The sequence below is a fragment of the Vespa mandarinia genome, chromosome 22, assembly GCF_050613455.1.
Source record: "Vespa mandarinia isolate Hongniang chromosome 22, ASM5061345v1, whole genome shotgun sequence".
In the NCBI taxonomy this organism is placed as follows: domain Eukaryota; kingdom Metazoa; phylum Arthropoda; class Insecta; order Hymenoptera; family Vespidae; genus Vespa; species Vespa mandarinia.
Window position 1 is genome coordinate 3,075,001 of NC_140831.1, and position 25,222 is coordinate 3,100,222.

Genomic DNA, 25,222 nt, shown 5'->3' on the forward strand with positions numbered 1-25,222 from the left:
TAATCATCACCGTCAGCGAGGATTCGCGACAAATGGCAACCCGGAAGGCATCACTGTATGTAATCTGATAGACGGAGAGACTCTGACCTATAGTTTGGCCCTTATACGCGGTCGGGCACCATTGGCGTGTAATTATATCACCGTTAGGGCTCAAAAAAATGTGACATCGGAATGGCCAGTGGTCGGAGGCGAATTTCGCGCGTTAGTTGATCTTACGCGCGGATCCAATAAGATGGAACTCGAGGCCGGAGGACACAAACGACGATTAACTCTTTTGCATGAACCGAGAACAACTAGGCTACGAGTGACACCGGTATATGTGGTATGCGCGGGACACGATGGCTATTTCCAAGGACCACGAAGAGAGGATAGATCACCAGAAAGCGCGGCAACCAGAATAGGTTTGGGTGCTAGACTCTTGCAAACTCTAACAGCGGAAAAATTGAGGGAAGCTGGACACGGAAAGAAGACGTTTCAATTGGAACGCGATCTGGACGGTCCAGAATGCTTGGTGATGCACAGTATGCTTCACGTCGACAGAGCACGAGCTATGTCACAACGAGAATTATGGGAATTGATCGCACGCGAATTGATGACCGGTCCGTTAGCATCGAAGGACCGGAAATATCTAGCTTTCTTATCTTGCACGAGGTATCGCGGTGCGCCGAGTCCCCGTACTCACGAAGATACCTTAGCGAGAACGCAAGGTCATGCTGCTTTGGGTGGCGGTGGTTTAGCTCTTTTCGGCTCAGCTTGCTTGCATACGTGGCCTACCTGCATGGCTCAAGTACTGCCCCGATTTTTAGACACCACGGTCGTTGACACCGAACAACTGATGGACGATAGCAATTATCGAGGTACCCATGGTGGCTGTTTAGCGACTACTCTTGGATCAGTTTTACACGAACTCGGGCACACGTTCGATCTCGGACATACGAGGGAAGGTATTATGGGACGTGGTTTTGATTACGTCGACAGGGTCTTCGTTGGAGCGGCTGGAATCGATTTCAATCGTAATCCCATCAGGAGAGATCCACAACATACAACTGTTGCTCTCAGTAGACCTCTCAGCGTCACGGTTACAGTACAAGAACCGGTATTGTCTAGCCCCCGGAGAGGACGACTTTTATCTGAGACATCCAGGCCATCACCATCGGCAAATGCGAGACAACTTCCTGGCAGACTATCCGCTCCCGCTAGTCCCGAACTTAACAGATCTTTCTCTAAGACTTTAAACGCGGCCGAACTACCCTCTCAACCGGATAGAACTTTCTGGGGACCTTCTTGTGCCGCGTTGCTCGCTTATCATCGATGGTTCAACACCGAAGCTGATAATCATTCCAACAGACGTCATAATGACATAGAATACGATGGTAAAAGGTATAATTAAAATCGTAAAATATCTATGTTTCTATTAAAAATTTTCTATCATCTAAATTATTCTCTATTTTATTGATTTCGCAGGAACGTGGCACGTTCTCGATATGGTGTTAGAGTGATCGAACTTAGAGAAACTTCCGGTGGTATGGTCGTTGGTTCTCGTCAATTTCCTGGTACTCGGCCACCTTTAGAAGCATTGGTACCACCACCTCCACCTCACTGCCTGGCAGCTTTAACTCTAGTCGCTGAGGATTCCACGGGGAACATACTCAAACACGAGCTTCCAACTGCCTTCTGAAGGTCGTTGGAATTATTACGACCGACCGAACCATTTTTCCTTGCCTTACCAGCCAAAGAGAATGAACAAAAAATTCTTTAACATACCTAGAATTCATTTTGAACCGCCGGTCGGTCCCAACAATGCGGTAACCGCGGCGAAGAATGCTTCGTAGTTCAAGCAGGTTTTGTTCGCGGCTATTAGACATCTTATTATTCTAATAATCTAATACGTACTTTACTCGAACACTTGTACTCTCGCTCTCTCTCTCTCTCTCTTTTTCTCTCTTTTTTGAATAATATAAGTTCTTTTTTAAAGCACAAAAGTCTTCGATTCATGTTAAATATAATATCGTACTGCCATCTTACACTTTCATCATTTTCATCGCTTTCGAGGATATTCTCTCATCGTGTATTAAACGCGATACCTGAAAATATATCGTTCTTATATTAGAAGGGGTGTCGGTTAATTGGCGAAGAAGTGCTAAAATTTAGGAATCTAAATAATTATTTAATTTCGAAAAATATACTGATACTCCGAAGAAAAAAAAAAAATGTGCTTCTATAATTCAATATAAAGAAGAAGAAAAAAAAACAAAAATCAAAAAAAAAAAAAAGGAAATAAAATAAAATGAAAGAAAAAATACCTGTAATAAACATGATCACGAACATTTCTAATCGTAAATTATTAGACAACAGGGATTTTATACCATCGAAATAAAATTCCATTTCTAGTCGATCAACAGGGCATAGATCTCGTTCACGTGCGATACATCTTATCTTCGTGGTTTTTTTTTTTTTTTTTTTTTTTTTTTTTTTTTTTTTTTTTTAGTAAGCAAAATATATACGATACCTGAAAGAACTTCGTTTCATTCATTCACTTTGCCTGGAGTGTGTAAAAAAAAAAAAAAGAAAAAAAAAAAAAGAAGAAAGACAGAAAGAAAGAAAAGGAAAGAGAAAAAAAGCAATTATCACTTTTCTCAGAATATCATGATATATTACACACATGCCGTGCACAAAAATTAAATAAAAAGAAAGGCACGTAAGTTCGCGATAATGCAAATGTAAAACCTGTAACAATATAATAATGAAACGTCGTTCATAATGCGAAGAAGTAAGTACGTATGCGCTAAAATGTAGTAACAGCGTATAATCTTTTAACATTACGAGAAAACATACAATAGTTGTATATTGTTACGTATGTATATGTATAATATTATTCCTTAAATTATTTTAATAATATAGATTAATCGGGTATGACAGTTATACAGATGACAATATTGTAACGCGGACTTCGGCAGATTTAAAAAAAAAAAAAAGGAGCATCAATCATTTGATTAAAGAGATGAGAAAATATTTACGAAATATTTTAGGCAAGAAACCCCATTTATCGATAAAGCATTAAGCTAGTCAGTAAGAATACAAACAAACAAACAAACAAACAAACAAACAAATAAACAAACAAAAAAAAAAAGAAAGAAAGAAAAAAAGAAAATTTTATTATTTAAACGCTTCAAAAATAATGTAAGAAAAATTATATTTAATTATATCTAGATATTAAGCCTATGCTTTGGAGAATACGTATTAAAAAAAAATATTATGTTCCTATATTATTAATCATGACATTTATTCCCTTTCATCTATTATTATTATTATTACTTCTTATCGTAATATAGATATATTTTCAATCAAACTAAGTAGAACGATTTAAGAAGAATCATCATTATTCCATTCAAATCGATGAAATAGAATAATAATGTATTAATCAAATGAAAGATTTTGATCATAAAGAGTTTCTATTAAGAAACTTGAATTTTTTAAACCTAATAAAAGTAAAAAAATGAGATTGTTATCAAAGAATGAAAATACTCATTTTTTTTGTTCGTTTTTCTATTTCTCATTTTCTTTTTTATTTATTTATTTACTTTCTTTTTTCTTTTTTTTTCTTTTTTCTTTTTTCTTTTTTCTTTTTTCTTTTTTCTTTTTTCTTTTTTTTTGTGGAAAAATTTTTTACTCTCATTCTGGACGTTGCTCAATTCACTTTTATTCGCAATTTTATTGCCTTTCAAGAAATATCTGTTATAAGATTAATTGTAAGATACAGCTATTTGATTGTTCGTATTTGTTTTTCGTTATGTAAAACATTTTTTTATTGTTGAAACTGTTATTATATATAACCTTACATGTAAAATATATAACCTACCATAACCTAGCAACGTGTGTTGTTGATTATCGTAATAGTATTTGACGTTAATTTTAACCATATCATGGCATTACCATCGGAGGAAACAGTTCCAAAAATATTGTGTATAAATGCAACATATTTTCCGGACATTGTCAATGATAAAATATCTACGGAAAATTTTTTACATGCTTCTCGTGGTGTTGTGGTAATAGTTGGTAAATAATTACTACATTTAAAAATTGATAAAATGACATTTCGTTAATGTAATATAAATATAGAAATTAATTTTCTTCGATGACATTTGAAAATTATATATTTAATATTTCAGAAAAATTTGGAAAATTATTTGCACCAGTTAAACATGATATGGAAGGTAACATAGAGGTTAATAAAATATATATTATCTAAATATATGAATCTATTTGAGTGATATAAATCTATAAAGAGATTTTATATTTTAGAAATTAAATAATAAATATTCTATAGACAAAGAAAAACACAAAACTTTACAGGATATGATACTATTGGAAAAAGAAAAAGGTGAAACTATAATTGCTACTGATGCTTTGATGTGGTTAAAAAGGTATACATATATATATATATATAAAAATTTGTTTAATAATTATAATTTAATAGCTTCTTTTTTATGCTTTATAAATGTATAAATTTTGTTTTAGAAGCTTATACATGATTCTATTATTTTTTGAAAAACTTATTGAAGATCATAATGCCGGTAAGGCAACAGATGATCTAGTAGCATTTTTAAAGGAAGCATATAAAATATCTTTAGAACCATATCACGGTTGGATGTTACAGCAGCTTTTTGGTGTAAGCATTATGTGTATTTAGTTTGCTTTGTAATTGTATATTATATACATTTAACACTAAAAAAACTGAAACCTAGTATATACCTATATTGCCCAAAAGCAGTCAAATTGACAGCATTATGAACGAATAACTAATGTGTTTTGAAATTTGTTTAAAATTTATTTTATAATATTTTTTATATTATTTACTAGTTATATAACAAGTTATTAGTAAATATTAACAATAAAAAAAAAATTCTAAGAAATTGTGTCATTATATACATAATTGTTTTTCTAATTGAAATTAAAAAGCAGTCAAAATGACTTCCTTGGACAATCTAGTGTTAAGAATGAAGTAATTTTAATTTCATAATTATCAATCTAATATTTCATAATTATTTTAATAGTTGCTGTCACGTACGGTACCTTCTCGTAAACAGCTTTTACAAACAATTGTAGATGGAAAAGACTTTACGGATGAAATCATTTTACGTGATATGGAAATATATACAAAAAATCTTAGATTAAATATTGAAAATTTACAAATATTTTATAAAAAGTATGAACTTGAAAAAGATCTTTAAATATGACAATTATTTATTTATTTTATTATTGACTATATATATATATATAGTCAACATGAAAATATGTTTCAAATGTTTATTTCTATGTTTTGATCAAAATTATTGTGCATATCTAAAATACTTACGTAACTAAAATTATTAATCTATATTATTGATCTACAATTAATATATCAATATGTATAAATATGCATGACATGCTATAACTTGCAATATAAAATTATCTTGTAAAAAATTTTATTTAAATTTTATCAAGCGATAAAATGAATATAAATATTAATTGAATTGAATATTAAATTATTATTTTTAATTTAACCTATCCTCTATTCCATATAATTGAGCTATATAAAATCTTTTAGCATGATGATTGGCTGAATTCTTTAATGCTATAGTCCCTGAAATTATTTCTATACTAAGAAAAAATATCATTAAACTATTAACAATTTGTTCGCTAAACTTAAGCATAGTTCTATTATCAAGAAGAAGAAATAATTCTAATGGAAATTGTATTAATGTGGATATAAGCCAAAAGCTTGCTAGTTCTGGAATCTAATATAACAAAATAATTATTATATATCTTCTTTTTTATTTTTATTATCTATCCAAAATGATATTACCTTTTCAGCTAAATTACCAAGATATCCTAAATATAATCTCGTACATTCTAATACAGAAATAAGTAAGAATAACGCAACTGTTATAAATTTGTACACATCCGTTAACTGTAAATACTGTAATATAAAATATAATCTACATTTAAAATAATGTTTTTATTAAATTTTCCAAATATATATTTACCTTTGAGTCCAAACTTATTATACTTATAAAAAACCAAATTGGCAAAAGCCATACATTAAAGTATAAAGCCATTTGTAACGGTAAACTAGATTGTATTTGATTACCTGTAAAATAAATATAAAAGAAATGAGTTAATAATAATTATTAAATAAATTAAATATTCTATTGTAAAGATCATATAAATTATTTCTATTTAAATCAATCATTTTATAATAATATTAATGTATCGAAATAAATATTTAAAATAAATTATTGTAAAAGAATAACGTTAAAAAAAATATATGTAAAAATATATTATACCTATGTCATAAAATTCTTTTTTACGATCATGATATGCTAAACCAGGAAATATATGATCTGAAGCATTTACTATCGATGATTTCCACATTTATTTATCCGGACTAAGGATAAATTTGTCAAATTTAATAAAGATTTTAATCTACAAATATCTATAGAAATATTATAATAAAGATTTGTAATACTTATATTTTAATGTTAGTTAAAGTAAAAAAATAAGTTTTGAATCTGTACGACGTGAATCAAATATTAAATGGGATAAATTTAAATCTGGACCACTTTTATCTTCTTCTTACTTCCGTTCTCTCAACGATTCTCCAATAGCGTGTTATGCTATCGAATAATCGGTTAGTCAAAATCGATACAAAAAGAAATATATATATATATATATATATGTATGTATAAATAACTAAACTTATTCTCCATGTAGTATAAAAAAAAGTAAGACGAAATACTCCAATAGGATAATAAAAACATAGTGTATATTAAATTTTTGTCCACGATTATTATTCTCTTTGATTTCTATTGGTTTCTATATAATACACGTTACCAATAGTTTAATATATTATGACACTAAAGTTTCGAGAATATGATTAAAATTTTTATAATACATTAGAACATTAATAATATATTAATGTAGATATTTAAGAATCTATTTGAAATTATAAGGATATAAAATGTAATAAAATAAAAAATTTTTTAAATGTTTATCATCTTGAAAATAATCAGTTAAATCCATTGAATGAGATATGCTTTATAGATATTATACTTATCTTACTCGATAATAAATAAATGACGATAAATATTGAAATAAAAATGCACGACATGCGCATGGCGTTGTGCGCATATCAGTCTTTTGTTTTTTTTGTATCTAACAATGTAAAATTTTATATTAATAATACAAATATATTAAATCTGTATATACATGTGTGTATATATGTACATCTCTCTGTGTGTGTAATGTGTGCGTGATGTGCATTGTGTATATATGTATATATATATATTATATGTGTGTATAATTCTGACAAGTTCTGACATGTTTTAATATAAAAGCTTAACAACAAATTTTAACTCGGTTCATAGAAACCTAGACGGCGCAGTAATACATCGATATGAAACCTACCGCGAATGAGTCATGCTTTTGTATCAGTGATACTTTAAGGGTTTTCCAGAACGTCATTTCTTTGTATACTATATCATCATTTTATTTTTTTGTATAGGATATATAATACTAATTAGAAAGTTTCTTTTTCTTCTATTTTTTTAAATGTAATATTAAATATTCAATGATTTTGGAATATATATTTTACAATGAATCAAGAACATCGTAAAAGGATTGATTTATATTGTGATATCATAGTACCTAAAATAAACATAATGAAATTATGGCCTAAGTTATTAGAAAATGAGATTTTTAACATTGACGATGTTAATATATCAACGTGGAAAGTAAATATTTTCAATTAATTCATTGATATCTTAGTTTATTCAATTTTTTATTTTTTTTTTTTTTTTTTATTTTTTTTTTTTTTTTATTAACCATTTAAGAAAAATAAAACAAACAAACGAACAAAAATTATTAAAGACATTTAATTTAAAGTTAACATTTATTGTTATAATTTATTGATAATTTACAGAAGAACTTTGAGAAGGAAGAAACTGTCAAAAGTATTTTGTTAACGATTAAAACTAGAGGACCTTCTGCATTTCAAAATCTGCTTTTAAGTTTACAACAAACTGATCATGAAGAATTGGCAGAAATCTTGGATAAACAGACAGTTATCTTTAATAATGAAAATGAAGAAATAAGTGACAATTATTTTTCTCAAATAAGGGACGCTGTGGAACCTTTACAAATCAAAGTGAGAAAAGCTGAAGAATTTTTAAGTGGTCCAATTGGCAGTCTCATTGAAACTTATCGAATGAGAAGTAATCCTCGTGGATTGGTTTTAATCATTACTAATATTGATTATGATCCTAATGTACAGAAACCTAGAAAATCAGCAATACATGATAAAGAGAATCTTGAAAAATTGTTTAAAGATATGGGATTTTCTGTTGAAACGCATTGCAATTTGACAGGAAAGGTATATTAATAAATAATAATTATTAAAAATATTACAAGAAAGAGAGAGAGAGAGAGAGAGAGAGAGAGAGAGAGAGAGAGAGAGAGAGAGAGAGAGAGAGAGAGAGAGAGAGAGATAGTATAATAAAAAATAATGCAATAATATTAAAATAATATATTTTAGCATTATTATCTAATTATGCTCTTATAGAGATAATAAGTTTTATTTTATTATATATAAAGTTATGAATTTCTTTAATTAAAATTAAAATATATAAACTAAATTAAATTAAAATATTTTACAGGGTATTATAGAACGTGTTAAAACATTTTCACAGCGTAAAGATTTACAAAATGTTGACTCGTGCTTTGTAATTATTAGTAGTCATGGTAAAAAAGGTGAAGAGAATTATACAGAAATAGAAGGTGTAGATTATTATACTGGACATAAATGTACGAAAGTCTTTTGTTCAGATATCATAGATTGTTTCACATCAGAAGCTTGTCCTTATTTAGCAGGAAAACCAAAAGTATTTATTTTTCAATTATGTCGGTACGTAACAATAAATATATTTTATTTAGAAGATAATTGAATATTAATTTATAATTTAAAAAATAAAATTATATTACTGAGAGAATTTTTTTTTTAGAGGTACCAAAAGACAAACTATTACAAATATACCTAAACATGTAACAGATTCATGTGGCAATCATACAGTTATGAACAGTGCCAGTGAAATTTTTAAAGACAATCCAACTAGAAATTATTCCGATTTCTTAGTTGCATATGCTACCCTACCAGGACATGTTGCCTTTCGAAATAATGTAACTGGTAGTTGGTTTATACAAATATTTTGTGATGTATTTATGAATCATGCTTATAAATATCATCTATGTGATTTATTAACATTAGTAAGTATTAAATTTATAAATGATTATATATAAATATTTATGTAATTTAAATATAAATAAATTACCAACAATTTATTATGTTAATTTATAGGTAGATTCGAGACTGAAAGAAGTGATATATTCAGGTGATTGTCAAACGGTAATGGTTGAAATGAGAGGTTTTCATAAATTCTGTTACCTCAATCCTGGTTTCTTTGAGAATGAAAAAAAAGCAATAATAATTAAAAATTAATAGCAATATATTTTAATGTTAAATTGTAATGAACGCAACAAAGAAATTATTTAAATAATGTTATCTGTAACAAACACTTATATATATATATATATATATATATATATATATATATATATATATATTTTATACGAATTTGTGATATAATGCAAAAAAAAAAAGAAAAAAAAAAAAAAGAAATACTTTATATCTATATATAAATACTTTATATATATGAAATAGTTTTATCAATATTATATCCAAGCCAATTCATCTTATTATTTAGAAGTTAAAACCGTGCGTGGATAATCATATGTTTTTATTTACATATTTGTTTCATACAGTGATTACATTTAATTGTCACGACCTTATGCATGACGAATTCTCGATTATAATTTTAATAAAGAAACTTTATTACGATGTTTTATACGACTTAACGACGTACCGCGAATAAAATCGAACTGGCAAATTGGCATATCGGTAGTTAAGCATAGAATCAAATCAACATGAACACACGTCCTCTTAAAATGGCACACGCATTAATTTATAATATACGTTTCTTTTTTGTTTTTTTTTTCACAATAATTCCGATGATATTGTTAAATTGTGATCGTTATTATTTAAGTATAACATCGAATATTTTTATTGTAATATTGTATATTAAAGTGAAATTAATTTTTATTCAGTATAAATTTTGGATTATTATTAATTTATTTCAATATAGAGAATCAATATGATATTTTTACATGGAACACTATAGTGTTCGTGAAGTATAATAAAATGAAATGAAATGGTTATTAAACCGTGTAAATTTTGTTACGATACGTTCGAACTGAAGGTGCGATTTCAAAGACATAGTCACGACGTAAAATTCAAATAAGTTACTTGAGGTGATCGATTCGGAGCGGTACTTTTCGATATGTGGAATTTTTTCTCTTCTTTTATTTTTCTTCCCGTGATTTTTTCAATTATTTGCTTATCTAATAACATAAAAACACTTGCAAGTTATGATCGTTGGAATACGATACGGCGAAGTTTAAAATCAAATACGACTCAAACTTCTATCAGTTATAAACGTGAGTAATATGAAAAATATAATACATATATATATATAAATATATATATATATATATATATATATATATATATATGTATATATATATATATATATTTATATATATAAAATAAAAATTATTATTTTATATATATTTTTATATATATAAATATAATTTTATATTTATATATATAAAAATAAAAATAATAATTTTATATATATATATATATAAAATTATAAAATAAATTTTCATTATTTTCTAAGTTGATACTTGGTCAAAATATGACAATCCTGAGGAAGGTACGCATCATCAAGGAGATATTCAAATATCAAATACTCGAAAAACGATTACGTCATTCAAAGAGCTATTGTGGCCAAATGGAATTGTATATTATACTATAGATAAAGCTATTGGTAAATTACTTTTCTATATATCTATTATTATTTATTTATAATCTTGTATGAATTAAAAACATTCTTGTCTTATTTAATAGACATAATTTTCATGACATTTATTTTTTATTACAGAAAACAGTCCACAACAATTATCTATTCTGCAAAAGGCAATGACGATACTAATGGAAAAAACGTGTATTCAATTTCAGCAAATTTATCCGAATGAAAATGGACAATATTCAGTTGAAAGTTGGGTTAATATTGTAGGAAACAAAAGTGGATGTTATTCTGATTTAGGACGTAATTCATTTGGCGGGCCGAGTGTTCTAAACTTAAATGTAAATTTATGTTTTGGTATAATAGGTCATGCTCTCCATGAAATGTTACATACATTAGGTGCTTATCATGAACATATGAGACCAGATCGTGATCAATATATTTATATATTGTGGGAAAACATTAGAGAAGGTAATTATGATTACGATAACTTCAACATTGATTTTTAATTCATAGATATTGTAAATAGTACAAAATAACTGATATTTTTATTAGATGAGTATATTTAATTTCTTTTCTATTCCCAGGAAGTAAAAATAATTTTGAACTGTTAGGTGTTAATACAATAACTGATTATGGATTGCCATATGATTATGATAGTATAATGCATTATTCAATGACAGCTTTTTCTAAAAGTAAATCTTTAGCAACAATAATACCTAAGGTACATGTATATATATATATATATTTTTCATTTTACTATTTTTTTTTTTTTTTTCTTTTTTTTTTTTATATTTCTATTAACAATTTTCATATAGATAAATGGCATTGAAATTGGTCAAAGAGAGAGATTATCTTATTATGATGTTAAAAAATTATTAATAACATATGAATGCAGTGAGATATATTACTATAAAAATGAAAGACTGTATATGGACGAATATAATGGAATTGAACTTCAGGTCAAATGAATAATACAACTGTAGTATTATATGAAACAACAAATAATACTATAAATCCTGTTACAAAAGTAGGATTAATTATAAGTCCTAAATAAATACGTGAAACATTAAATAGAAGTGATAATGTAAACTTGTAAACTAGTAATCATTCATAATCAAAATATCACTCAAAGGATGCAGAATATTATTCTATAGATTCAAACTTTGCCATTGTTAATTAACCAATTCATAATTTTTACTATTATGAATAATCTTTTAAAGGTATAAAGAAAATTAGAAATATTTTTTGAGTATTGTATAATAATTTTAATGAATTGTAATTTCATATTCTACACCAATGGATAACAGACTTTTTCTTTTTTTTTTTTTTTTTTTTAAATATACTTCGAATTATTATAAATAAATTACATGATGTACATTATTATAAATACCTATCGACCTTTTGTGTAATATGAATCCTTTGTTCTAATATCATCATATTTTGAATGGCCTCTTTCTTGTGATGATTTATCATGATTTCTAGATTTATGTTTTTTCTTTACGTGTCTATCTTTTGATTTATGTTTGTGTTTTTTATGAGACTTATAATCTCTAGAACGAGATCTATGCCTATGTTCACTTCGTTTAGTCTTTTTTGATCTTTCCTTTGAATCTGATAAACGTTTCTCATATTTCTTATATTGCATAGATTCAGAGTAATTTTTATTTATTGTACTTTCTTGTCGTCGATCATATATTGTATTTGTACGTTGATGCCCATTTTTTTCAATCCGTGAGAAGTGAGAGGATGCTGATGGCTTTTCATAACAATTAGTTACAATTAATTTCTGTTTTTCAGAATATGTATTTAAATCTTGTTCAGAATTATATGTGGTTCTTGTTGCAGTAGGATCTTTTTGTTCTAAAATATATTCTGTATATATTTCCATTTGTTGATTTATAACTTCTCTAAGAATTTCTATATGAGATTTTTTATTAGTGTGTACACCTCTGTGCTTAGCTCTACGCCTTTTCAAATTGCGTTCTTGTACAAGCATTTCCAAAAGGGACATTTCTTTGTTATCTTTATCTTGTGGTCTTCTAAAAAGATAAATGTATAATAGTTTAATATAGAGTAATAAAATAAAAATGTTTATATATTTTTTGGCTTTTTAAAAAAACTTACGGTTTATTTATATCAGCAATATCATGACCTATATCAGGTTTAACAGTATGAGCAATCACATATTCGTACAGTGCCTTCCTCTCATCGCTAGTAAAATCTGAGGTGAGTCTGTCAGATGTATGTGGAATTAATCGTTGACCCAAACCTAGTATAAGTGTCAAGAAAAATTATATAGAAGATAACTGTGATCAATTGAAAAATATAACAATGTTATTATATACAAGATAAAGAATAATTAATCAAATTGATATTAATTAAATTTTAATAATGGAAAGTATATGATCTAATATCGATATATGTACATTCAGCAAAGGATATGAAAAAGGATATATATCGAGTCCGTGCCAAGTATAACATTCATAATCTTCTGGAAAAGATCAAACGATTTAAGATACAAAAAAGCATTGATCTTTGTTTACTTGATCTAAGACCAACCTGTTTTCATCTCTGGATTTTGTTCTTTTGCGTGTCGTAAGATTTCATCCTGTAATTCTTCGTCTATAACATATAATACCCAAGTAATTTTAATTAATAAACAATTATATTCTGATTGACAGATAATCGATATTGTAAACAATTAGAAATGTTTTATATACTAACCCAATTGGAGACTCGATGGAGCATTTGGTGATAAAGCTGATTCTGGAAATGGAATGTTAAATTTTCCATAACCTTCCGCTTTCCATTGACAGGCAGATAGATGTGCATCGAGACATTCTTCTGTAATTCGATGTGATGGATCGTAGGGACACGTTAAGAAATTTTTATTCTATGGAAAAACAATGATCGATTTATATTACTTATATTCTATAAATAAATGAAAAATAGAATAATCGTTATCTTACATACATCTTGTGATATACTCTCTATTGTCCATCCTAAAGTAGAGGTTATATTGGCGATTTCTTGATTGATATTTTTATTGAAATCGTTTAATTCTACCAATTGTTTTTTTCTCTCGTCCAATGTAACTTCCAACATTATAAATTAATATAAATTATTTTAATTCTACGAATATAGTTAAAAGTATTAAATCGAAAAATATCATTCAAATTGACTAACTTAAACTGATGTCAAACTATATAATTATAGCCATATAGATGGCGACCTTGTATTCATTTGATTTGCGTAATAATTCAAATGTTTTATTGTAGAAATTTTATAATACGTTGGAACTTTCAAATTCTCTCGTTAGTTGTCATTTTGTCTTACTTTTTATCTATTGTAAAATTGTTAAGTCATGCGGGGAAAAAGTGGAAAAAAAAAAATAGAAAAAAAAAAGAAAAAAAAAAGAAAAATGGAATTAATCTTAAGCAATACATTCATCGGGTAACCTTAGTGAAATTGTGAAATTACGCGAAGTAAAGATAATAATCTAATTACGTGATATTTGAAGGTTACGTAATATTTCGAGAATTTAGAAAGGTAATTTACGCACGATATATATATCGAAAGATATTATTTTGCATTTAATATGATTCATTAAGTTTTGCGATTTAAATATTTCATTATTACAATGAAATTAATTTCTAATATTTTATTTATTATTAGATCAATTGCTATGCCTCGACATACGTATTATGCAACGATCTCTTCAAGCGAAGACATGAAAATAAACGTGAGTATTAAAAATTTCAATTTTTCATAATAGTTCGGAGAAATGAGACACTCTTATTACTTATAATTTAAATAAATAATTCGTAAGCCTAAAGGCTTTCGGATAGAATATCGTTAATCGTTCAAAAGTATATTCGTTCGGATTTGGATCTTAATCCAGAGAATTAACCTCGAGAGTTCAATTTTTTTTTTTGCGAATCCTATAATAATGCAGACGATCAAGTTATTCCAGTTTTCTCATTCCTTGATCAATGCTTGAGATTTTTAAGTTTCGATTGACTTTAAGTTTTAATGACATTGATGTTTGGATTTGGATATGATCGAAGATCTATTCACGATCATTGAAAATATGCAATCGTTGACGAACAGTCGATAATTTTCGTACTAATTTTTTTTTCTTTTTTTTTGTTTTTTTTTCCTCCCACCAGCATACTTAACCTTACGGCGAAATTGTTTTCTATTATTAAAACGACGAATTAAATAATTTAAATGTATTTTCGTTAATCGTAAAGTATGAAAATAATTTTGGATAATTTTTGTACTTGGAAGCTGCAATTGTATACGAAGATTGTCATATAGGATTCACTTGGTAAACGTTGTAACGACCTATGTAATTAACAGCGTGGACTAAGACGAAATATTTTTGATCTGATTTTAAGTCGAGTCTATTTAACTTTCTCTCGATAACCTTGTGACGGTGTTGTTGGGCATCCAGTTCTCGAAAATTGTACGAAAAACATTGAAAACAAGGTAAATAACGTGGCCTACTTACTCATGTACGTTTCCTTTCATACAAGTCAAGTCAAGTCAATTAGTTCTTCGTTAGATGTTCACGAAGGAGGAACATATAAGATTTCGTTAACGCGTGTGATTTTATTCTTTCTTCAGATTTTCAACTTTTAACTTTAGACATGTATCGGAGAATTAAAAATTACGTTATGCGCTATTTTAATTCAATAATAATAATAATAATAATAATAATAATAATAATAATAATAATAATAATAATAATAATAATAATAATAATAATAATAATAATAATAATAGTAATAATAATAATAATAATAATAATAATAATAATAATAATAATAATAATAATAATAATAATAATAATAATTAATCAAAGGATGTGATTGGGAAGTTGAATTTTGTTTTTTTTCTTTCTTAAAGAAAGTAAGAATTCAATTTATTTTAATTGCTTTGGTGATTTATAATGAATGATGATTATTATATAATTTAACAAAATGAAACGAATTATTTATCATTATGAAAAACGTTGGAATGAGTTGTGTGCTGTGACCAAGTCGTTTCGCTAGTGATCACTAAATTCAAGGGAATATACGAGCGAACACGTACTTGGTCGTAGTAAACAGTAAAAACTCGGACGACTCTCTGGTCGCCATGATCATTGAAATACATTTAATTAAATGCAGGCGTTCGTACTACGAGCAACTTTTCTTGAAGATTGGACACTGGCAAATGGTAGTCTTCAAGGTGTCTGTCAAGGTGACTGTTTTCATTAGTTGTACGTAAATCCGTCACTAACGTGAGACCATAAGTTACGATATTGACAAATTCGAGTCACCAAGTTTGATCGCCTGCTTTTTTTTTTTTCTGGTCTTTCATCGATCTACTCGCAGTTGATTGATCGATAGTGCGCAACGAGCCTTAAATTGGACTTTTTAGTTTGGTGCTGTTATACGTCGAAGCTCTTTTAGATCTACTAAATTCACCCCACCCCCGTTTTACTTAGCACATGTAAGATGCATTTTTAAACATTTAGTGGAGGGGACACGTCGAGGTAACCAAATGGCTGGGTATGTGACGATTGATTAGATGACGCATAACTTTGACTCTTCTATTTTTCTTTCTTTCTTTCTTTCTGTTTTTTTTCTTTTTTTTTTTTTTTTTTTTTTTTTTTAATGGATTCATCGTCTATTTGGACTTTTAAGAATAGAAATTCTTAATCCGCAAGTTTCGAAGAGTAAATGATCTCTACAAATGTTCTGAACAATGATTTTCTTATTTATCTCACGTAGTACATAAGTAATTCATTGAACATTTTCATACATATATATATAAAGAAGAAATATATATATATATATATTATCATTATTTATATATTTTTATATATATTATATCATTTGAAACAAATAAATTCTCGTAAAGAGTCGGGAATACGAAAAGCGGGAGCTACCTGTATTAAAACTATATCTTCCGCTCTAAACACAAATAAAGCGATGAGCGGATAAAACGATAGAGCGTTCTATCTTTTCTGATAGTATACAGTGCATTGGATATGCGCAGCTTTGGATGTCACGATGATTTATCGGGCCGGAAACGAATTCATGTCCAATTATACGACCAACGAATATCGCGCACAGATCGGTGCGCTCGCTTTGCCATTTATTTTCGCGAATTGTTCAATACACACCGCCATGGTTTGCTAAAGTTTTTTGTGCAGCGATCGCGTGTAATCGTTTTTTTTTTTTGTTTCATGCGTGTTCTTTTTTTGCTTTTTTCTTTTTTTTTTTGTTCGTTTTGCCTTTTTTGCTTTTTTTTTTTTTTGTTTCTTTTTTTTTCCATATAACAGGTCGCCGATAAAATTTCACGATTTGCACCACTGATTGACAATCATACGGTATTCTACTACTCGGTCGGTGGACTCGACAGTTCTAGTGTGAATTTTTTTTTTTCTTTTTTTTTTTTGGAATTTCGACGAGTGTCGAGGAAAACTTTTTTGTACGATCGATATGTTTTCGTCGTCGATTGACTGTTAGCCTCTTATTCGATTTTAAGCTTTTTATGAAAGTTGTCTCGAACGTTCAATCGGTTCGATCTAGATGGGTTTTCCGCACCTAACGTTAATTAGGCTCGTACTATTCGACGAGTCATATATGCCGAGAACTACAAATAATTATTATTGTCACGTCGGACGTGCATCATTCGTAAAACCGGTTAATCCGGTTAACGCGAAGCCTCCCGGCGATCGAGAAGCGCTCTCGGTAAAAGGCCATCGCGATAAACATGTCCAATTTTTACTTAAGTTACCCGCAGCGCTCTTGGATTAAGTTCGCTTCGTACGTTACATCGCAAATAATTTTATTTAAGGTCCCCTCACGGCCGTTTCTCAAAGTGTTCTCTCACGCGTTTCTCCGTTATTAAAAATGAGACAAAATGATGCTCGATGTCGAGCCGGTAGGATTTGTCCGATCATCGAAGGTTCTTTTCGTTCCACCTAACAAGATATCTCTTTTTTGGCTTTATTATGAGCAGAAGCGATCAGTAAAATCGAAAAGTCGATGGCGAAGTTAACGAGTTTGCAGAAAGTTTATATATCTACATTGTCAACGCTTTAAATATAAGTATACACACACAAACACACACATACATATAGATAGACATAGGCATATATATATATATATATTATAAATATATATACCACCTATATGTGTGTATATATATATATAGATACATGTATAAATACATAAGTCACGCTAGCGAGGGGAAGAAAGGCCAAGAACACGATAAGCTTCTCCGACTTAACATAGTTAACGATAAAAGGAGCGAAAAGACTAATCGGCACGCGTCGCCTGGTCCATGAATCAGAGGTAACGTCGGCATTGAAAAACAAGACAGAGTGATTTCTTTTTTACGCGCGAAGAAGAAGAGTGACGAGTGGAGGGAGTGATGGAGCTAAGGGGGGTGGGAGGGAGGGAGGGATGAATGGATGGATGGAACTCGCGTGCGAATCACGAATACGTCCTTTTCGTTGCGGTAAATGCGAGTAGACGAGAGAGGAGAGATAGATAGATAGAGATAGAGAGATAGAGATAGAGAGAGAGAGAGGGAGAGAGAGAGTGAGTGAGAGAGAGAGAGAGAGGGGCAAAAGAGATAGAGAGAGAAAGATAGATAGGCAAAAGATAGAGAGAGAGAGAAAGAGAGATATGGGAGAGGGAAGAGAACGAAATGGCTCTCGGCTGCCGCTACCAGACAAAGAAGCCCGTCAAGCACGATGATGGACGCCTTCATGAACGACCCTACGGAGCCCCGTACATCACTTTTATTACCGCCGTCCTCATTTTCATATTTCATATTTACATTTCTAGACCGCCGTAAATCAGCGAATTTATGGGTAATTAGGCCTTTGTGCCGCGTGGACCCACCGAGTCAGTCGTAGAGAGATCGGGGGTGGAGCGAGCCACCCCCTTCCCTTTCTCCTCTTCTTTCTCCTTCTCCTCCTCCTCCTCTTTCTCTTTCTCCTCCTCCCCCTTCCCTTCACAGAGAGCGTCGCTTATCGAACGATATGGTACTCTCTCTTTCTCTGTCTCTCTCTCTCTTTCTCTCCTCCTGGCTTATTTCGCGACTCGAAACTACCCTTCCGCTCTCTTCTCACGGCCAACCTCATCCCCTTTCTTTATATTACTACCATCTCCCTTTCGAAATCAGAAACAAGGAAAATGACTCTCTTTCTTCCTTTTCTTTCTCGAGAGAGGATTTCAAAGTTCGGACTTGGAGTCTATCTTTGGGAAACCTGGATCTAAAGAAGATTGGACCGGTAGATTCGGATTTATTTAGCCCTAGTACTTTGTGTAGAAGTTCTGTCTAACGAGGAATTCTTTTACAGTTTTCTCAATGTGGATTTTCAGGTGATGGTGACTAACTATGTAGATTGGTAATTTCTTCTTTTGAAAACATTCTTTATCCATTCGAAAGTCTTAATGGTATTTTATTTATTTTCATGTAGACATAAGCATATTGTAAAATTTATATCGTTCGTAGAACCCAACTGGTCTTTTGACTTTTCAATGGATTAAGTGGAGAGGAAAAATGGAAAATGATATTACCACCTAAATGTTATACGAGATGCGTTGGACGCGTTTAGCCCTCTATGTCATAAAGATCCTCGTTGATACTTAACAGTGCGTTTTAATGGGGCACGCAGGTGCGAGTACATCTTGTCGTCTACTTTCCATTCTTGTCGCGTACGTTAAGTATCCGATAATGATGGTTTACAATGAAATGGCCAAGTTCCCTTCTTCCATCCATTACTACTTACTTTCCCATACCTATTACTTCCTCTTCACAACAACGTTCATCCTAAGTGTTGATCGTTAACAACGTCGGATGCAGACGTTCAAAGTCGATATACCATAAAATTATTTTGTTCTTCGCACGATAATAATCGTACAGCAGTTTAATAAGATTATTAGGGGAAAGTTTTTTCTTTTTTTTTTCTTTTTTTTTTTTTTTTAATATAGTAACAAGCTCGCCGTTCAGCTTAATTATCTTAATCCGTCGACTCCGGTTTGTATCGCTTTATTAACTAATTTTGATTTTTCGCTCTATTTATGTTTATCTTAACAGAGAAGAAGAAGAAGAAGAAGAAGAAGAAGAAGAAGAATAAGAATAAGAGTAAGAAGAATAAGAAGAGGAAGAACATCTTTTAATATCATTTTGAAAATTTCCATTTGTAGTATACCTACTAACTTCTGTGTCTGAAAACAAGAGAGGAGCAAAGAGAAATATTCTCTTATCTTTATTGTCTTATAGTTTGGGACAAGTTACTTTCAAGAACAGAAGTATCGAAAGTCTGAGCGTAGCAACCATGTACTACACTTTAGCGGCGGAAGTTTAAAATTTTCTTTGATTTTATTCTCAAGCGGTATAGCATTTCGAGGATTCCCAATGGTTGTAAATAATATAAACTAGAAATCTTTTCTTTTTATTTTTTCTCTCTCTTCAAATGTGATATTAAAGTACGGTAGATGCTAAATAATAATTTTTGCGAGAATAAAGAATTTTATTTCAATGGCAATTAAAGAAAAAAAAAAAATATATATATATATACATATATATATAAACACTATTAATGGCATATCGTAGAAACTCATTAAGTTAGTTTAATTTTAATGAAATCGAAATATGTTGAGGTTATTATAACCTAGTTTCTGCGAGTCATAAGGCGATCCGTCCCTGCTTTGTAGTTTATAGAACTTGCAGTGAAATGGTACGTGCACGACAAGCCGGCGACTGGTGGAAGCTGTTAGTTCGCTTCATATCTTAATGAGACCAGCTTGTCGTTTAAACTCTACCTACCCGAAAGGGTGCCTGAGACGTGCAAATCAGAGGAGAGATTCTCCCTAAACCCTTTAATTAGTGCTCATAAATTGTGACGATATAAGTCGATAATGCTCTTTGTGGTTAATTTATGTTATCTTATTACAAACATACATAGCTAGAGGAATTTCTGAATTATTTCAAATCATCGATGTTTTTCTTCAAGCATTTATAGTATTGAATCGCTAACATCTTTACAAATAGATATCATATAAACTCGATTAAATATTTTCTATGGAATGGGGGATAAATAATAAACGTATAAAATGAATATTTATTTTTCAAGGAGTATTAGTCTTTCGTGACTTAATATTAGAGAGTTTTCATAATTTAAGAAAGTGGAATTAAAATGGGGGGAAAAAAAAAAAAAAATTAAAAAAAATAAAAGAAAAAAAAGAGAAAAGGAAAAAAGAAAAAAAGAAAACGAAAGAAAGGAATATAGGATTATTTGAAAAAATCAAAGTGCGTAAAGATGGTGAAACATTTCTAAGGAGTAGACGTAATGTGCGTATATTTACTTTAGTACCCACCTGTTGCGGTAACCCAGTTTCTTACGCACACTTACGGCAAACTTTTTAAACTTGCCGGCAATCCTTTTAAGTTCTTCAACATTATATGATATTTAAAAGGATTGAGTTATAATGCAGAACGTGAACATTTGTTTTTCCCTTTTTCTCTTTTTCTTTGTTTCCTTCGTCTTAAATTCTAAATAATTTGTAATATTTTTAAATTTTATATGCTTATACGTAATTACGTTTAATAAGAAGATCTTTTTTTTTTTTTATTTCTTCTTAATATTTCTCCCTTGTAAAATCGATAATTCCATTCTCATTATTTAAATATCTTGATCAACGAGAAAAAAAGCTGGTATCGTTTTTATTTTAATTTAAAAGATCGATGAGTTTTTCAATATTTGCTTTTTGTATTGAGCGTTATAACGCGGTCAATTTATTTCCGTCATATAACTTTTACGAGTAAAATAAAATTTATATTGTTTAATATTTTTATTTCGACGAAATTGATTTTAATTTGTAAATATAATTGTATCGACAGAAACGATGAGCGTAAAATTTCATAGAATTCCCAATAGATGGCCTTCCGATGCAACGCTGCATTCACAGAACTTTGTCCACCGTTGAATTTAGGAAATATATATATATATATATATATATATATATATATATATATATATATATATATTTTTTTTTTTCTTCATTGTAATTTAATAATCAAATAATAATGCAGTGAGGATGATAGAAGAGATTTAAAATTCGATCGGTCTATCGAAATATTTAATTTCCATAGTCATGTTATATTTACGTATAAAATTATGAATAATAATTTATCGAATTTAATATCAATATAAAAAGAATAGAATGTATATATATATATATATATATCTTGGAATAATTATTAGAAATTCACTTTTCATTCTCGTTCGTATCGTATCTCAAATCTCTTTCGGACTGATTCACCCATAACAGAATTCGAACAAGTTAGCAAAGTAGCGGAGACATAAACAAGAGAGGATATCGGCTTCGTATTTCCTCGAAGTAGAAACCACCGAGTCCGATCGAATTCGCAGCTTGCATTAGCATACAATCGCCAGTTGCATTCGATCTCGCGCTCTGCATCTGCGTTGCACGCATTTCCTTCCGTCCCTTTCGTTCCTCCTGTCCCTACTCTTAATGGCGGGGGAACACGTTAATTCATTGTATGTTTAATATGGAAGTGACCGTTCCGAGAGCACGATTCGTTCAATTTCTTTTTCTTCCTTTTTTTCTCTTTTTTTCTTTTTTTTTTCTTCCTTTTTCTTTTTTTTTCTCCTCTGTTTTTTTTTTTCTTTTTTTATTCTTTTTTCCTATTGGTTACAACGAAGGAAAGACGAATGACAGAAAAATAGAGAGAAAATGGGCGAGCGAGAGAGAAAGAATGAGTCAAGGGTAGAGAAGAGAGACAGACAGAGAGAGGGAGAGAGATAGAGAGATAGAGAGTGAGAGAACCAGAGGGAAAGAGAGAGAGAAAGAGAGAGAGAGAGAGAGAGAGAGAGAGAGAGAGAGAGAGAGAGAGAGATAAAGTAACGAGACAACACAGACATGGCGCGACGCGTCATAGCACGTGCACGTGCATTGATACCGATATTTATGTTCGCCAGTTAATCATGTCAAAATCGTTTGATTTGTCGTTGGCTTTTATGGAGGGGAATTAAAACGTTCATTTCGCCACAGACACTCGCCAACAGTGACCGTTACGTTGGTGTCGCTCGTTCTACGTTACTATCGTAACGTGAGTTATTCTCTCGACAGTTTTCACGGTAGCGAAGAGAGGGATCGTGCCGTTTTTGATAGCGAAAGGAGCTTTTTGGAAAATTAGCCTTCCTCCACCGACCAATCGCACGCCCGTCCGCCGGCCCGCCTCGTCCTCCAACGTCCACGCCAATCACGAACGTGTAATTAAACTATTTTCTTTCGTTCTTTTTTTTTTTTTTCTTTTTATTTCTCTCTTTTTTTTTCTTTTTTTTTGGGACCTCTCTCTCCCATTTTCTTTTTTATTTTATTTATTTTTCTTTATTTTGCGCTAACTCTGTCTATCCATAATTTATATCAATGAAAAAGGTTTGCTTTTTATGTAACAAATATAAAGCTTTTTGTTTTATACGTATATATATATATATATTTTTTTTTTTCTTTTCATAACAAGAATGCACTTGTTTTTAATTTGTATATAACAAGAATTATGCTTTTTGTTAAAAAAAAAAAGAACAAAAGAAAAAAGAAAATTAAAAGAAATTAGGTTACAACGTTTTATACATTAAGAAAAATAATTTCTTTTTTTGTTTTTTTTTTTTTTTTTTTTTTTTTTTTTTTTTAATATAAGTACATACGTATATCGGATGCATACCAAATCGACAAAGAATTTCTTTCAATCTACTATTTCTTATACAAGACCTCTTTTATTTCTTCTTATCTCGATGAGGTTTCGAGGAGAGAAATACTTTGATGAAAGACTCACGTACAGACGGTATTGTCGTCCTGGGTTCAGTAATATACATAAAGCTTTATTGCCATCGTTTCTGGAAACTTCGCTGATTGTATTACCGAACGAGAATCGTATCTGTTGTGTCGTGGCAATTCTCAAGGAGGTGACCTGATCTATCCCTGTCTCCTTGTTCTATTATATTTTTCCTTTGCACTATTCCTAGGTCAGCGCTATATTTTTTTCTTCTTTTCTTTTTTTTTTTTTCTTCTTATTCTTCTTCTTTTTTTTTTTTTTTTTATAATTTCCAAAAAATCATCGCTTCATAATATATCCTTTGAAAACCTTCATGTTCGTAGAAACTTTAAAAGGAAATAACGTGATGGGAGTATTAGAAGATAAGAGTTTTATTTCATAATGAAGGAAAAGGTGAAATTTAACTATTTAGATCACGTCAAGTCCTTCTTATTCGTTCTACCTTTGGCACAATAAGATACGTTAGGTAGTCAACTAATTAATTGACGTCTATTGCCTTTGTAGACGAGACGTCAGAAACTCGAAGACGGACGCCGCGAGGTTGGCGTTTGCGGCTATGTTGCGGAAAGGGAGAACCTTTGTCGTATCGAATCTTACCTTCTCTAAGCTCTTAGAAGAAGATCACTTTGACGTTCAAAGCTTAACGCGACTACATCGATCTTCAACTTTCGTTAATAGACATCAGGATATACTTTTGTCATGCGTCTAAGTGCTGCCAAATTAATAATCAAAGTCTTCCTTTGTTAAATAGACATTTGAAGTGATTATTGATGGAGAAATAATAACGACAAAGTAACGAGAAGGAATGATAAAAATAATAGTAATGATAAAAATAATAGGATCTAATTCGATTAGATAATCACGATGGATAAATACGAAGAGAAATAAGAAAAGAACTCGAAACTAAAGAGTCCTTTAGTCGTCGTGAACTGAATGGTGCACCTGTCAAGGAAGTATTCGACCGAGGAAGATCAACGCGCGAATTCTCACGACGAGGACAAAGTTAGTCGGTGGACAGTAAGGAGGGTCCCTGGTGGATCGACAGGCGTCCATCAAGGTGCTTGCTGGTACGTAAGAAGAACATTCAAAGAGAAGGATGAGGTAATGGTAAGAAGAAGTGGGATAGCGAAAGAGAAAGAGAGAGAGAGAGAGAGAGAGAGAGAGAGAGAGAGAGAAATTGAAAGAGAAAGAGAGAGAAGGGAAAAAGACGGAGGAAGTTGTAGTTCGAAAAGGAAGGAGACGGAAGGCTGACGAGCTGCTTGGCTCTTCTTCTTTACCCTAGGGACCGAAGAGAGATAGAGATAAAGAGAAAGAGAAAGAGAAAGAAAAAGAAAAAGAAAAAGAGAAGGAGAATGGAGAAAGAGAAAGAAAAAGAGAGGAGGATTGAT

At 30.2% G+C, this 25,222-nt stretch overlaps 6 protein-coding genes and 1 long non-coding RNA gene across 13 annotated transcripts in view; 5 read left to right on the forward strand and 2 right to left on the reverse strand.

Annotated features, from left to right (window-relative positions):
* Positions 1-2,998, forward strand: part of LOC118447945 (uncharacterized) — a 5,165-nt gene extending 2,167 nt beyond the window's left edge. The window contains exons 4-5 of the mRNA XM_085663586.1: positions 1-1,380; positions 1,465-2,998. The exon at positions 1-1,380 is cut by the window's left edge and continues 26 nt beyond it. Of these exons, the coding sequence (XP_085519712.1) occupies positions 1-1,380; positions 1,465-1,678 (1,594 nt within the window). The 3' untranslated portion in view covers positions 1,679-2,998. The remainder of the gene's footprint in view (positions 1,381-1,464) is intronic.
* Positions 2,999-3,665: 667 nt separating this feature from the next.
* On the forward strand, positions 3,666-5,390 carry LOC118447948 (pleckstrin homology domain-containing family A member 8). 2 transcript variants are annotated; one of them, XM_035880513.2, is made up of 5 exons: positions 3,666-4,056; positions 4,170-4,225; positions 4,303-4,424; positions 4,522-4,669; positions 5,055-5,390. In XM_035880513.2, exons 1-5 carry the CDS (start codon positions 3,924-3,926, stop codon positions 5,229-5,231), a joined length of 636 nt encoding a protein of 211 aa, XP_035736406.1. In that variant the 5' UTR covers positions 3,666-3,923; the 3' UTR covers positions 5,232-5,390. The 2 variants fall into 2 exon arrangements, with proteins under 2 accessions (XP_035736406.1, XP_035736405.1); XM_035880512.2 differs by having other exon boundaries at positions 4,519-4,669; positions 5,055-5,383.
* LOC118447949 (transmembrane protein 17B) lies at positions 5,307-6,663 on the reverse strand. Its single transcript, XM_035880514.2, has 4 exons — positions 6,327-6,663; positions 6,027-6,130; positions 5,846-5,959; positions 5,307-5,777 (listed from the first exon to the last, which is right to left on the reverse strand). The coding sequence occupies exons 1-4, from the start codon at positions 6,412-6,414 to the stop codon at positions 5,535-5,537; spliced, it is 549 nt and encodes a 182-aa protein (XP_035736407.1). The 5' UTR covers positions 6,415-6,663; the 3' UTR covers positions 5,307-5,534.
* Positions 6,664-7,199: 536 nt separating this feature from the next.
* Positions 7,200-9,603, forward strand: Dronc (Death regulator Nedd2-like caspase). The gene is made up of 5 exons (XM_035880476.2): positions 7,200-7,772; positions 7,961-8,410; positions 8,694-8,941; positions 9,039-9,300; positions 9,392-9,603. The coding sequence occupies exons 1-5, from the start codon at positions 7,635-7,637 to the stop codon at positions 9,530-9,532; spliced, it is 1,239 nt and encodes a 412-aa protein (XP_035736369.1). The 5' UTR covers positions 7,200-7,634; the 3' UTR covers positions 9,533-9,603.
* Positions 9,604-9,687: 84 nt separating this feature from the next.
* LOC118447943 (astacin-like metalloprotease toxin 1) lies at positions 9,688-12,121 on the forward strand. Its single transcript, XM_035880503.2, has 5 exons — positions 9,688-10,587; positions 10,830-10,979; positions 11,094-11,429; positions 11,546-11,682; positions 11,777-12,121. Exons 1-5 carry the CDS (start codon positions 10,431-10,433, stop codon positions 11,927-11,929), a joined length of 933 nt encoding a protein of 310 aa, XP_035736396.1. The 5' UTR covers positions 9,688-10,430; the 3' UTR covers positions 11,930-12,121.
* Positions 12,122-12,233: 112 nt separating this feature from the next.
* Positions 12,234-14,182, reverse strand: LOC118447942 (U11/U12 small nuclear ribonucleoprotein 48 kDa protein). 2 transcript variants are annotated; one of them, XM_085663485.1, is made up of 5 exons: positions 13,931-14,064; positions 13,686-13,854; positions 13,521-13,583; positions 13,086-13,230; positions 12,234-13,000 (listed from the first exon to the last, which is right to left on the reverse strand). In XM_085663485.1, exons 1-5 carry the CDS (start codon positions 13,934-13,936, stop codon positions 12,352-12,354), a joined length of 1,032 nt encoding a protein of 343 aa, XP_085519611.1. In that variant the 5' UTR covers positions 13,937-14,064; the 3' UTR covers positions 12,234-12,351. The 2 variants fall into 2 exon arrangements, with proteins under 2 accessions (XP_085519611.1, XP_035736395.1); XM_035880502.2 differs by having other exon boundaries at positions 12,235-13,000; positions 13,935-14,182.
* A 54-nt stretch (positions 14,183-14,236) lies between these two features.
* The window catches only part of LOC118447944 (uncharacterized), a 226,985-nt gene continuing 215,999 nt past the window's right edge, over positions 14,237-25,222 (forward strand). For 4 of the 5 annotated variants that reach the window (XR_014983490.1, XR_004840011.2, XR_014983488.1 and 1 more), the window contains exons 1-2: positions 14,237-14,510; positions 14,637-14,703. This is a non-coding gene — a long non-coding RNA (uncharacterized LOC118447944). Of the gene's footprint in view, positions 14,511-14,636; positions 14,704-24,338; positions 24,725-25,222 lie in introns of those variants that run through there. The other variant, XR_014983489.1, reaches the window with a different exon arrangement.